At 43.1% G+C, this 14,536-nt stretch overlaps 1 protein-coding gene across 1 annotated transcript; it reads left to right on the top strand.

Annotated features, from left to right (window-relative positions):
* Positions 1-288: 288 nt before the first annotated feature.
* Positions 289-13,044, top strand: NDUFA9 (NADH:ubiquinone oxidoreductase subunit A9). The gene is made up of 11 exons (XM_040062599.2): positions 289-360; positions 2,378-2,548; positions 3,321-3,418; positions 3,604-3,695; positions 6,036-6,177; positions 6,517-6,619; positions 7,124-7,191; positions 7,326-7,402; positions 8,829-8,924; positions 11,367-11,433; positions 12,773-13,044. Exons 1-11 carry the CDS (start codon positions 312-314, stop codon positions 12,938-12,940), a joined length of 1,131 nt encoding a protein of 376 aa, XP_039918533.1. The 5' UTR covers positions 289-311; the 3' UTR covers positions 12,941-13,044.
* Positions 13,045-14,536: the final 1,492 nt, after the last annotated feature.

Raw genomic sequence — 14,536 nt, forward strand, 5'->3', positions numbered from 1 at the left:
CTGAAAGAATTCTTTCTTGGACACTGGAATAGGCTGCCCAGGCTGGCGGCGGGAGCTACCGTTCCTGGAGCTACCGCTACACCCGGAGGTGTTGAAGGAAACACTGGAGGCACCACCCAGTACCACACACCGGCTGGCACGGCAGCGCTGAACCGAAGATCCCCTTCACCGACCCTCACAACCCACACCCCGCCAATGCCCTCGGTGACTCTTCAATTAACCCGCAGCCCCTGAGGGGCCCCGCCCCGCTGCGCAGCCGCGCCGTGCCCGCCGCCCCGCGCACGCGCCGCCCCGCCCCCGGAGGACACAAGATGGCGGCGGCGACGCGCTGCGCCCGCGGGCTGCGGCTGCCAAGGGCAGGTGAGTGTCGGCCCCGCCGGGCCCCTCACGGCCCCGCCCGGGCCCCTCACGGCCCCGCCCGGGCCCCGCCCGGGCCCCGCCGCCCCTCAGCGAGCTCTGCCCGTCCCTGCGGCTCTGCTCCGGCCTGGGACTCGCTCCCGGCTCGGCGCCAGGGGAGCTCGCACCGCAGCGGCCGGAAGGGAGCTGCCGAGAAATGTTCTGGGGGCGCGGAAATGATCGTGTTTCTGCGTCCCTTCACCTTAGGGAGCTGGGGGCTGGAGCACAAAGGGCTCGGGATGGAGCTGCGGGTGTCGCGCTGGGACTGTCACTGCCCTGTAAGCTAAAAGCTTGGATTCCTTTTGTCGTTTCTTAGGTGACTGTGACCTTTGGGCCATGATCTGTGGTAAAATTCAGCTACCAGTATTATATTTAAAGCGTATATTTGGGTCTTTGCCTCCGTTTAAATTGATTCTGAACTTGAGTAACATGGGAGATGGTAAACAAGTTTTGTTGGTAAAGGGCACGGAGGAATTTAATATCATTTTAATGGGAGCATGTACTTTATTTATCTAAGTGGCTGTCAGACTGCCTTTCAGGACAAAATGTGGTGTCTTTTTCCAGTTCATGGAATTGGGAGAGAACAGGGAGAGACACTTCTGGGTAGAGAAAAAGGTGCTTTGGGTTTGCTGTGGATATTTGAGCTTTAAGTCATAGAATGACAGAATTATTGGGATTGGAAGGGACTTTAGGGATCATATGGTTCCAACCCCCTGGCATGAGCAGGGACGCTTTCCACTATCTCAGGTTGCTCAGAGCCCCATTCAGCCTGGCCTTGGACACTGCCAGGGATGGGGCAGCCACAGCTTCTCTGGAAAATGGAATTTGAAGCAATGATTGTGCATATAACCATAGCTGGTGATAATTTATGGCAGCCAGACTTCATAGAGTTATGGAACAAGGAAAAATGTTCGTCACTAAACACCTTACCGTGTAAGGTAAGGACATCAGGGGAATACATAAAAGTGGCAGAATAGAAAGCAGCGATTAGATGTTATTTGTTGGTGTGATAGTGAAGAGGCATTATGAAGGGCTTGCCACCAATGATTTTTGCAGAAGTAACAGCAAAAAAGCCACTAAGTAGTTGGAAGATATGAATCATTATTGATTTTTGAGTTTTCAGTGGGCCTCAAACTGCCTTTCAGGACAAAATTAAAGACGCATTATCTTTTTCCCATTCTGGAGTATGGAGGGAACAGGGATAGACAGACTTTTGGGTAGTGAAAAACCTTTAGCCGCTGAAATCTGGTTGGACTTTCTGTGTAACTGGTAATTCCTAACCATGTTGGGATAAAACCTTCTTCAGTCTGCAAGTGTCAGGTTCCTCCCAGTCCCATCCAGCCTGGCCTTGGCCACTTGCAGGGATGGGGCAGCCACAGCTTCTCTGGCCAACCTGTGCCAAGGTTTCACGACCCTCACAGGAAACAGTTTTTTCCTCATATCCCATCTAAACCTCCTCTCTGTCAGTGTGAGGCTATTCCCCCTTGTCCTGTCACCACAGGCCCTTGTATGTCAGTATCCTAATGATGTCCTGCTGCCATGGCTCCCAGGTAGCTCCTTGAGGAAAGGAACAGCTCTGAGGCAGTATCCCATGTATCATGGCTCTGGCTCTTTGCATCTCTCCCTGTCTCCTCACTTCAGAGCTGTGATACAGGAGGATTGCTTCCTCTGCTATATTTTATGGTTTTACTGAGTGTTTTACTGAGCTTCACCTTAAACTCACAGTAAGCTTTACTTGCTCTTTGAGAACTGATTGCCTTTTCTGCTCCTTCACTGTCTCAGTTTGGTCCTTAACTTTACCAACAACTTCCCAGGCCTGCTCCCCTCTGACCTTTCCCGATAGCTCTGAAACAGCCCATCAGGAGTCTCATCATGGGATATTAGAGAAAAAGGCTCTGTGATAAGAAAACCAATATAAGCTGTGAGTTAGCAGTGCCAAATCCCAATTAATGTCCCAAAATCTCTTCTGTTCGTGTTGCAGGCCATGGAATTTCTGTCCTGACTGCAGCACCGTCAGTGTTGCAGCAGCATCGGCAAGTGCACCATGCCGTGATCCCTCATGGGAGGAGTGGAAGATCCTCTGTCAGTGGCATTGTGGCCACTGTCTTTGGAGCCACAGGTTTCCTGGGAAGATACGTTGTCAACCGCTTAGGTAATGCTCACCAGGAATAATGATTAAAAAAACCTACCCCCCCCCCCCCAAAAAAAAAATGCTTAATGCAGCTAATTAGTCTTTAGGTTTCAGGGTGATGGAGAAGTCTCTGGCATTTCGGATCTTAAAAGTGTTTTGCAGTCTGCCTAAGTTCCAGCATGTGACAAGTAGTAAAAAGTGTTTTAATCAAGGAAACTTTGGAGCTTTTGGAAGTTAAGGTCCTTAAAAGAAGTCCCACTCCTCTGTAGCATGCGTGTCTGAGGAGAGCTACAGCGTGTATTTGGGTCTTCTGGCTTTAGCTCTGTTAAGACATTTTAATAAAAGGTTTGCAGGAGTTTGATTGGAGTTCTTCAAAAATTGCCCTTTTGAATTTAAATTTTGGAAAATAACCTGTGCTGCTTTTTTCTCCTCCTTCTTTTCATGCAACTTAAAAAATGTAAATATTCTTATATATGTTCCTTTTTTTTAAGGCATTGTGCTATGTTTATAGGACACACCATTTTTGTTGTTGTTTGTTAACAAGCTTTGGCATTTTGTCTTACAAGCCTAAATATTAAAGGAAGAATCCTGTTTAAGAATCTGAATTACGTAGGTTCAAGAAGAACCTTAGTTCTGTGATACTTTTAGCTTCGCAGATAGGCATTCAAGGTACCTATGTCTAACTGTAGTGCTTTAATGCCAGGGGGAAAAAAGGGAGATATGTTTATTCAGAAGTTCATCTACTTAAAGGGATTACTTTGTTTGAAACTTTGGGGGTTTTGTGGCCCTTTAGGTCGCATTGGCTCTCAAGTCATCATCCCCTATCGCTGTGATCAGTATGACCTGATGTATCTGCGGCCCATGGGTGACCTGGGGCAGCTTCTCTTCATGGTGAGTCTGGCTTGAGATCAAGCACAAACCCCTGGGGCTACAGAAGGCAGACAGGTAATCCTTCCCAAAGACACAGCTCCAGCTGTTGTTTAGCCTTTAAATGGAAATGGTGTGAAGGAGCTTGCTTTGGTGATGCCTGTTTACACATTATCTCATCTTTTCCCCATTTGGTGCTCTGCTTGCAGGAGTGGGACTGCAGGGACAAAGATTCCATCCGAAGAGCCGTGGAACACAGCAACGTGGTCATTAATCTTATTGGAAAGGAATGGGAAACAAAGTAATTTTCCTTTTTTTTTTTCTTTTCCTATATATGACAGATTTGCACCAGGTATTATAGCCATGTTTTACGGGCTGTGTGTGCAGTGATGTTGCCAATGGTCTTGGCTTCTGCGAAAAGACAACCCCAACATTTTGCATATAAAATTTCTTTAAATGGTTGACTCCAGTCCTGGTTGTAATCTGCTTTGGAAAAGTGCATTCTTTTCAAAATTTTCCAGTGTACAACTTTTGTTCTGTCAGAAAACTCAAATGTGCTACTTTCACATACCTCACAGGTGGTCCCTGAGTGCCTTCCTATAGATGACAGAGCCTCACCAGTTTCTTATATTTGCATTGACATTTTATTTATATTTAACTCATACTTATATTATCACAGAAGTAAGATTTCATCCAGTCACTTGGACTTAGTGATGAGTTGTAGCCTGCTAGAAAAAGCCATGATCAAACAGGAATAGCTGATGGAGAGTCCCTAAGATTATGACCAATAACATCATTCCTTGATAGAATTTTGGCACAGACAATATTAGCTACAGAAGCATTCTTTGATAATAATTTCTAACAATAGTTCCTTTTTGAAATCCATTAAAAATTTCCTATCGTTTAGGTTAAAAGGACCTGTAACAGCTACCTTCTGTGCATGTGTTCATGCAATTATGTCCATTTTATTTAAAGCCTTGTGCAGAACTGCCAGACAAAAATTTAATGGTGACATTTGCCTTTGTATGCCGCATAATTTTTGCTCTGATAGAGCAAAATTTGTAGACAGAAACAAATGTAGATACCATTTTCATCTCTGTTTACAAACCTAATGCTTTTTTTGCCCTTTTTTTAATGAACAGGCCTTTGATGTTCAAAATTTCTGGACTTGTGATTTATAGAAAAGACATTTTATTATTAAAAGGAAGTATGAGGACAACAACAGAAAGTTTCATTCTGTTTAAGAATCCCCAAACTTTGTTCTCTGTACAGTTTCAATAGATTCAAATGTGTTTAAAACTTTCAGACATTACAGAACTTGACCACTGTGTGGCACACATGTGTTGATCACATATTTTATGCATGTGGGTATCAGTGGTGGTGCTGAAACCCTGAGATCAAGTTCTCTCGTTTGTTAAACAGGAGGTCAGAGTAACCATTGTAATCGTCCCAGAGCCTGTGAAAAACTTGGACAGGAAGAAAAGTAAGATTAGGTGAAGAGATCAGTCAAAAAAAGCAAAGCCTGCCATGAAATACTTTCCTCCTTGCCTTGTACTTGTGTCCAGGCTCCTCTGTGTGTACTGTGTTGTTTGAAACTCCATGGTTACAGGAGGGATGTTGTTCGTTCTCATGTGTTTCTAAATCTGTTTTGGTGAGCACAACAGGAGTGATGGTTCCCAGGATCAGATTAGTTATTGAAGGCTCAAAAATAACTTTGTATTTTTAAGCCTTTCTTTGGACTCCAGTGGGATCTGAAGAGCTATGGGAGGAGATAAGGACACAAAGGGAGGTGTTTGGATAAGATGTTTGTTACCCAAAGCAAATGGTCAAGAAGCAGGGGTGCTTACAAGGACAATACAATGATATGAGAAGCCAGTTCTCTTTCTTACAGTCTTGGGATAGTTGGAAAGAATTCTGGGATTGTTGGCAGCCTATAAGGTCAGTTCTGCATGGAGACAGAACTTCTGTATTGTTCTCGATCAGACACCAAACTGGCTGACAGTCTAACCCCCTGATTTAGGCCCCCTGAATGTCATACAGTGAGGGGAGGATTTCTTCTTGCTTCTCCTGCTCCTTTCAGCTCTGAAATTATTCTAAATGCTCTGACAAACTGTTTTTCTATTTGCATGAACACCTCTTTGTTCTCTGGTTTGTTTTTGTCTGCTTCCCCCCTGCCAAGCATCTGCCCTGACTTGTGCTGCTCAGAAATTTTGAGCTTCTTTGTAATGTAATTAATTTGTCAAATCAAGGCAGATTTTGAGCAGGATTTGTAAAAACACAGCCTTGCTCAAAGTTCAAGATGCAGGAATGCTTCTTTTAATAAAAATAACCTGTTTTCACTTTCACTGGGAGTTTTCTATTTGTCACAGACAAGTGGGCAAGGGGATTTTTCATACTGATTTAATCTTACCAGGTGAAAGCAGAGAAGCTAAAATTGAAGATTATAGTTGCAATTTCACTTGCCTTTCATTTTTATCATATGAAGAGTCCCTCACAAAGAGAAATATTGTTTCTAACAAGGAGTGTCTGTATAGGTTTTTGATAATACATTCAAGTAATATGTAATAATTGCTTTTTGGCTGATTGGCAGCCATAGTTTATTGCTCTTAAAGTTTAACATTTGGGTTTTGCATTGCTTCAGAAACTTCAGATTTGAAGATGAATTTGTAAATATTCCTCAAACTATCGCACAGATAAGTAAGGAAGCCGGTGTGGGAAAATTCATTCATATTTCTCACCTGAATGCTAACATGAAGAGTCCTTCCAAATACCTCAGGAACAAAGTAAGTCTGGAATCCACTTAAATATATTTCCTGAGAGTGTACTTTGTGTTTGGTGTGGGTTTGGTTTCCTCCCCCAGCTGGGTCTGTTTGAAGGAAATCAGTGTATGAATTTACTAAAGACTTTTCTGCTGGTGAGAAATGTTTGGGCTTTCTGTGAGGCCTTTATCTTAGTGCAGCATCTCGAGGATCAAATGGCTTAGATATAAATAATTGTTGTAAAAATAATTGATGGTATAATTTTTTTCAGTTCTGTAGTCAAGGATGCCTTCTGTTACAAAAGGCATCTACTTCTGCTGGGTTCAACAGGGATCTAATGAATGTGTTTGTTTTAATTGATAGGCTGTTGGAGAGAATGTAGTGAGGGAAGAATTTCCAGATGCTGTAATTTTGAAGCCCTCTGAGATGTTTGGGAGAGAGGATCGATTTCTCAATCATTATGCAAGTACGTACTCTTAGAATAATAAACCCATGTATGATTTGTGTAACTGCCTGTAGAGAACAGGGAAAAAACAGGATTTGCTTCTGAAAAGCAGACAGGCGTGTTTTTATTAGGAATATATGGGATACATAGCAACATATTAAGTTCTTATATCTTGATAGATTTTTTCTCAATCTAATTAGATATTGCTCTTTGTTTTTATTTTTGTAACCGTTTTATTTTGAGGGGAGGGTGTCTACTGAGCCACCCGAAGGAAACAGCAAATGCAGCCCTCTCATTCCTGTTAATACGAAAACCAAATGTGTCTTGAAAGAAATGCTGCAATTGGCTGGGAATTCTTCCCAATTTTTTTTTTTTTTTTTTTTTTTTTTTTTTTTTTTTTTTTTTTTTTTTTTTTTTTAAAAGCGAAGTCAGTTTTCAGAGGAGATCCTCACTTAGTGTGGTATAAAATATCTTGGTTATTCTGGTACTGAAAGGATTCCCAGATTTTCTCTTTTTTTCCATCAGACATGCGCTGGTTTGGTGGTGTGCCTCTTATTGCTCTGGGCAAAAAAACAGTCAAGCAACCAGTCTATGTAAGTTTTCCATGAAATCCCAATCCCAAATTCTTGGTGGGTGGATGTGTTGGTCTGTAAACCACCCCTGAAAGAAGAGTGTGTGCATGTGTTCCTGTTTTCTCTTGGTAACTGTCTGAATTTGTTCCTCACAGGTGGTTGATGTAGCAAAGGCAATTATTAATGCAATTAAGAATCCTGATGCAAAAGGAAAAACATATGCCTTGGCTGGGTAGGTCACTTTTTCTGATTCTAATTAACTGTAGTACTTCTTTTTGGTGTCATTTTTTGGCATGCTGCAGAGTACATTTAATTTCTTCGTCCATGCACACAGTTCGAGCGGCAATAAATTCCACCTCCTTTTTGGGAGGATAAATGGCTCAAGCTCTTACTGTGAGTACTCTGAAAATCCTAATCTGGGCCCCGCTGCATTTCATGTGATGTATGTGCACACAAAGAAATAGGCAAATAGGGAAACATGCTTGGTGACATGGATTTGGGGAAAATTCTGGTAAAGCTATGTGGAAACCACCTGGAATTAGGATGGCTTAGAGCCTGTAGATCTAGAGTTAGAGACTGGATTTACAGTTTTCCCAGAGCAGCTGTGGCTGTCCCATCCCTGGAAGTGTTCAGGGCCAGGCTGGATGGGTCTCTGAGCAACCTGGGACAGTGGAAGGTGTCCCTGCCCATGGCAGGGGGTTGGAATGAGATGATCTTTAAGGTTCCTCCCAACCCAAACCAGTTACGATTCTCTGATCTCTTGGAACTTTTCTGTAGAACATGCCCATTGAAGGCTCAGTTTTTGTCTGTAACCTCAGACCTTGGCATCTGTGAAATCCTGGCAGCTCAACAGTGTGCTCTTGTGGTATCATGGAGCTTTTCAGAATGTTTTGGAATGGCAGCAAATTGCCTGGAAAGCCAAGGGAGATACCTGAGAGCTCAGTTTGAGCCATCTAGAGAGTCTAAAATGTCAAGGCAGAATTTGAACAAGAAAGGAATGGGAATTCCCAGTGGTTTATTTTATTCTTAGGCAGGTGGATGGAAGACTGACTGCTTCATTCTCTCCATTGTGAGAGAGGGGGAATGCATTTCTTGGACAATTCATCTTGCTTTTAAAAAGAACAAGATATTTTTAGTCAAGTAAAGGCAAGTGAATCAATTTCTCTGCAGCCAATTCCTACCAAAAATGGGATGTCTTGTTAATAAAGCGTCCTTAATTCTCCATTTGCTTTCTGGCTTCCAAGTGCGCTTGAACAAACTCCTGTCACAGTGCTGGAAGGCTTGAGTTCAGAATTGGAGTCAGCATGGAAGGAAGCACATTCAGGTGTGCTTTCAACGCACACAGAATACACTTTTTCCAGTGCAGTGGTGGTGGGTTAGCCTTGGCCAGCAGCCATATGCCCATTGTTCTTGTCTGCCACTTCTTTTCCATGCTTTTCCTCAGCTCCAGGATGGGCTCTTCTGTAGGCTGCAGTCCTCCAGGATAAACCTCCTCCCTTTGAGCCACAGGGGAATCTCTGCTGACAAATTATTTGGATTGAAGAAATGGGCTTTTTGTAGCCTTGGGGGTGGAGGGTTTAAAATATTTTTTTTTTGTCTTGGTGCAAGTATTGAAGTGTAGCTGACTGAGGTGTGATGTTTGCTGCTTTCCCTTCCAGCCCTCACCGGTACCTCCTGTATGACATGGTCGAGTACATCTATGCTGTTGCCCACCACGCCTTCATTCCCTACCCCCTGCCACGGCCTCTCTACCAGTAAGTGGGACCCTAATTCAGTAAGCTCTTGGCAGCACAGAAGCATAAATACCTGTTGCATGGGTTCTTCACTCTGCCCAGTTGTTATTTAATGTGGTGGGGTTGCAGAGGTTGCCTTTCCTGCGGTACTTGTTAGCCCATTTTGAGCCTTCAGCTCCAAGGACAGGCCTGCATCTGATGGGCTGGTACATGAAATGCATGCTTGTAGTGAGCTTAACATAGCTGTTCATTCCAGAGTTACTTCTCTATGACATCTAGGGGACAGGATGAGAGGATATAGCCTCAAGATGCACCAGGGGAGAGGGGAGGCTGAGGTTGGGCATCAGAAAGAATTTCTTCACAGAAAGGGTGGTTGAACATTGGAATGGGCTGGCCAGGGAGGTGTTGAAGAAACAACTGGACATGGCACTCAGTGCTCTGGTCTGGTTGACAAGGTGGTGGTGATCAACAAAAGTTGGACTTGATCATGCTGGAGGTCTTCTCCAACCTAAGTGACTCTGTGATTGACTGGCTTTGCTGAGCCAAGAAGTAGCAAAAGGTCCTAATCCATTAAAATTAGTAGCAAAGCAAATAATTTTTAACTACAGGGAAGATATGTGTGTATGTTGCTGATTGCAGGCTCTGACAGATTGTTTTGCACAATCTTAAGGATCTGCTATTTAGCTTGGGCCTGATCCTTAGGGAATAATCACATATTTTTGCAGAGCTACCCCAAACAGTAAATGCTGTTTCAGAAGTTGCCTTCAGCACGATGGAGCTATATTATTTGGCATCCTTGTCCTCCTTTGTTGGAGTCCTGGGCATTCCTTTGGTTGCCCTGGAGGGTCAGAAACCTGGGCAGGGGGGTCTGGGACCCCAGCCCAGAGCTCAGAGAGACATTGGCTTTGATCTCAGTCCATGGGAAAAACTTCCTTCACTGCGAGAGGGTTTACAGGCCACAAGAGTGTGAAAAATAGTAGTTTAGCTTATCACAGGGTGAAAAAAACAGTATATTTAGGTTTCTAGCATTGAAGTGAATGGGGGCAAGATGGAGAATTTGGGGCGTTGTCTCCTTTTTCTTCTTTCTTCTTCCTTCACTCCTTTTCAGCAGTGACGTGGGCACAAAGTAATTCAAGAGGAATGGGTCAGAATAGAAATGACCTGTTTAGTGTTGGGGATAGACATTGGTAAGAAATGGTAAATAAGAAATACGTAGCAATTAGTATAAAAGATAAGGACAGCCCTGGGACGGGAGGAGTCGTGAGAAGTCCAGGCAGCTGCAAAGATCTAGTTGGACTGAGAAAATTGTAAGATAAGAAACAATAAACGAAGTATGCAACCTTGAAAAATCTAAACGTGAAGACTACGTCTCTTTCATCAGTTTGGCACAGAGCTGTGCAAGAGGGCAAAGGACTCTAAAACCACCTGAATCTCGGGGAAAAGCCCCGACACTCCTTATTTTTAGTACAATGCAAATTAATAAGCTTAATCAGTCACCAGAGTTAGAATCCTCCTGCCAGTGGGACTCAGCTTTGGATCCATGGAAGTGCTGATGGATAATGCTTAGAAAAACCTAAACTGTAGTGGCTGTTCCTCTATTGGCTGCAAGAGGCACCAATAACATGGCTCAGGTGACACAGAGCAGCTTGTTACAAAAGGTGCTATGTGGGTGCTTCTTAGTTTTATTTGCTGCAGTCCATGTTACGCTTTTTTATTTATGGGCTAAACGAAGTGATAGTTCATATTTTTGAGAAAAGAATGCACCTAAAAGGCAGATGAGCCTGGTTGTGTTGATGGGCAGTAACTCAGTAGCACCCTAATCTTCTGGGTGAGCACTTCGGCAAGAGGTCCTGCTTGTAAGAGATTCTGCTCTTGGTCTCGAGACACTGAGCAAGAGCTGTAGCATTATTTTCTTTTCCATATCAGATTTCCTTTCTTTCAAGGGAAACTTCATTTCTGAAAACTGCAGAAATCCTTAACCTTTTTATAGATTGCTCTGGATTCCACCAGCTTGTTTGTGTTGCTGATAACTCACTGAGTTGTCAGCAAGTTTGTTTTCTTCTGGAGGCTTTGAATCCAACTTCATGACTAATTGGATTGCTGCCTACACTGGCAGGGAACAGTTTGGATGAAAGGCAGGGGCAAGACTAATCCCTCTGGTGTGTGGGGAATTGGATGTGGGGTTTACTTTCCCCACCCACTAATGCTCATTTTAACTTCTAGAGATCTGCTTCTCCATTCCATCCAAAGTAAAAATAACACGAGATTCAATAATTCAGGAACAGTTAATTACCAGAAACACAACTAAGGACTTGGTGGCTGGCACATCTAGTGCTTTATTGGACTCAGAGCTTGCAAGAACAAGCTCTTGCTCACTGTCTATTAAGTCTGAAATATTTTTTACTAGATTTCTGTGTATCTGAATAAATGACTTCACTTTTGCAATATTTATTCTGTTCACAGTTTAGTTGCAAGATTCTTTGAGATGAACCCATTTGAACCGTGGTTGACACGGGACAAGGTGGATCGGGTAAGTGTGGGACCAGCCAAAAATCCCTCTTGGGAAATGTTTCATTGTGCATTTGTAACTCCTACTTGCAGGTTTGCATTCCCCAAAAACACATGGAACTGAAAACAGCCAAAAGTCAAGGTTGGATGAGCAAAGTGGGGGGGGGCAGTGCTCCCCACTCTTAGTCCCTTTATGTACCTCTAGATGAACTAAAGTCACTTCCATCATCCAGGGAATGGTGTTTTTTCAACAGCTGAAGTTGAACTGACAGCCTGCACACCTTCCAAAATCGCGCTTAACATTCAAGTGCATTTCTTGGGAGAATGTTGCCGCTTCACGTTTATTCCTGACTTCTCAGAGTGTTTCACTGGGGGTGGAGAAATAAATTGCAAAAAACCAACTTGCAAGCAAGGAAAAAGTAGGAATTGGCAAGTATTAGTGTCAAAATTTGGCATATGTGTAGGCTAGCAAGGATAGTCGTGCACATTCCCTAAACTTTCTGCTTTCTGAATTATGGAGTGAGTCTCCCAAGTGTTTTGCAGCATTGGAATTTTGATGTATTTTGTTATAACACAGTATCAATAGCCTACTTAACCTGATTGTCTCCCAGGATATAATTGTATTATCTCCAAAAACTTTTCTTCTAGCTGCCTTTGTAGTTTTTTGAGTTACATTTCATTAAATAAGCCTGCACAAAATCACTAAAACTGCTACAAGTCAGCTGTAGCATAGGTAGTGTAAGAGAGAGTTGCTCCATGTCACTTCTGGCTCTGATTGTTCCTCTTTTCAAGCTTTTCTTCAAGATTTAAATAATCTACACAGTGTTAGATGTGTTTGACTTAAAAGACCCCTCAAGGAACACCAGCATAAAGAGATCTCTTTTCTAGGATTGTCACATGGGTTGCATATATGGTAATAGAATTAACTGTTTATCCTGTACCAGAACCATGTTCTAAACCATAAACAGAGCAAAACAATCTACCAGAGATGATAATTCAATACACATTTTCTTGACAAATCAGAATATTCATAATTGGAGTTCAAGTATAGCCTTGGAGTTCCGCTTAATTTTGCAGTGCAATGCTGCCTGATAACGCATGGAGAGAAAAGGAAGGCACTTCCTGCATGGTATTTATTCCTGAATTAAAGCCTGAAGGACTTTTTGCTGGATGCAGAATACCTGTACCTCCTGTTGAAGGTCTTGATGCACAAGACCTTTTGCAATTATGCCACAGTTCTGTTTGAATCTTTCCTCTTCCTCTACTTCTTTCGGCAGGAGAATGATTGCATTGGGTGTAAAGCTGTTCATTTCAAGTGAATTATCTTTTTTTTTCCCTTACCCTCCCCATTCTTGTTGCAGTTTCACACAACAGACATGACATTTCCCGACCTTCCTGGTTTTGAGGAGCTGGGGATTGAACCAACCCCCCTGGAGCAAAAAGCCATCGAGGTGCTGCGCCGTCACCGCAGGTTCCGCTGGTTGGATGCTGAGCTGGAAGAAGCAAAGCCAAAAACACAGCCCATGTAACAGCTGGCAAGGGGGATACCTAGAGCTTCTTAAACTGCCTTTGGATGACCCAAATTCTTTGGAGAACTGTGTACATACTGAGTAAAATGTATTAATCATGTAAACTGTATTTCACCAGTGTTGTCTTTTCAGTTAAGCGGGGACTGTCACTGCAGTGCATATTTTCTCTCTGCCACAAAAGCAAATTACATGATTGCTTAGCTAGTGAGCATTGTAATGTTTTAAAGGTTGGGACTAGAGGGAATGTGCCATAACATTTGTCCCTTTCTCACTTGGCTCTCAAAGCAAATGTGTCACTGAGCTTCAGGTGCTCAAACGGTTTCAAGAGTGTTGCAGTTCAGGACTAGGTCACCGAGAACATGCCCTTTCCAGTAGGGATTGCTTGGAATATCACCTATTCAGACTGTGAGATCTCAGACAAAAACCTAGTTTTAAGTTTTTGACTCTTCTGAACTTGGTTTTCTGTGCTGAACATAGGTCTTAAAGAAAGTGCCAGCCTCCTTTCAGGGAGTTGTAGAGAGCCACGAGGTCACTGAGCCTCCTTTTCTCCAGGTTTTCCCAGTTCCCTCAGCTGATTGCTGTAGCCGGAGAACACAATCTCTCACTCTCTGTATTGCTAAACTATTGTGAAACTCCTGGGCAAAGTGTGTCTCAATTTCAAGAAATTCCACATTTTGTTGTTCCATATCAGAACTGCTGCTGCTAATGTTTACTCTGTGAGAAAGAGACGGGCTCTTGTGATAGTGTGAGGTTTTTGATCCTGCCGTCGAAGGAAGTATTAAATTTGGCTCTCATGGATTGTTTATTTTTCTTTTGATAACATAACTTCAGTGCTTATTTTCTGCCACTTCAAAAGCTAGGGCAAACTGGAAGTGAAGTGCATATTGTTGTAATTTGAGCCTCAGCTTTTACTGACTGCCAGCTTTTGTCTATCAGACCCTAGCTCTGTAGTCTCATTAGCACTCATTTGCTATGCGTGGCCCTGATCTTGATTTATTGCATGTTGCTCACATCCTGCTGTGAAAGCACTCACGTTCCTGAGCTTCACGAGAGTACAGAGAGATGCAATTAGCACGTAGCCCTGCACGGCTAACAAGCAGTTTCCATTTTCAGATGGCAAAGTGCTGCAGGAAAAGCTGGCAAAGACAATGTTGGAAAGTGAGGTGCCAGTTCTGGGTATGTTTACCATGGTGTAGTGATTTATTTTTTTCCCTCGCCTCATTCAAAGCACAGCTTTTCCAGTTTCACCCTTGAGCTCTCCTGCAGGATCTTAATTCAGACAGCCATTGGAGAGTGGGAAAGGGGTGAATATCCATGAGAAATTTACTTGAAGCAGCTGTTCCACATCAGGAATATGGGTAAAGCGGAGCATCACACCACAATATTTTACTTTACGCAGCACGTCCCCTTCCCACCATGCAGCAATGCCGCTGTGATTTCTCCTTAGTTACCTTTCTGAAGCAATTCCTTTATTTTGTAACACAGCCCTGAGTACAGAATCGCTGTAATCCATAGAATTGCTAAGGTTGGAAAAGGCCTCCAAGATTGATGAGTCCAATCTTTGGTTACCACCTTGACAATTAGACCAGAGCACTG

Source organism: Hirundo rustica, chromosome 4, assembly GCF_015227805.2.
Source record: "Hirundo rustica isolate bHirRus1 chromosome 4, bHirRus1.pri.v3, whole genome shotgun sequence".
Taxonomy (NCBI): Eukaryota; Metazoa; Chordata; class Aves; order Passeriformes; family Hirundinidae; genus Hirundo; species Hirundo rustica.

Excerpts from the sequence above, each read along its gene's own strand:
- NDUFA9 (XM_040062599.2), top strand. The coding sequence starts at position 312 with ATGGCGGCGGCGACGCGCTGCGCCCGCGGGCTGCGGCTGCCAAGGGCA. Across the intron at positions 361-2,377 it reads GCTGCGGCTGCCAAGGGCAG|GCCATGGAATTTCTGTCCTG; the intron begins GTGAGTGTCGGC and ends TTCGTGTTGCAG. Across the intron at positions 8,925-11,366 it reads CTGCCACGGCCTCTCTACCA|TTTAGTTGCAAGATTCTTTG; the intron begins GTAAGTGGGACC and ends TTCTGTTCACAG.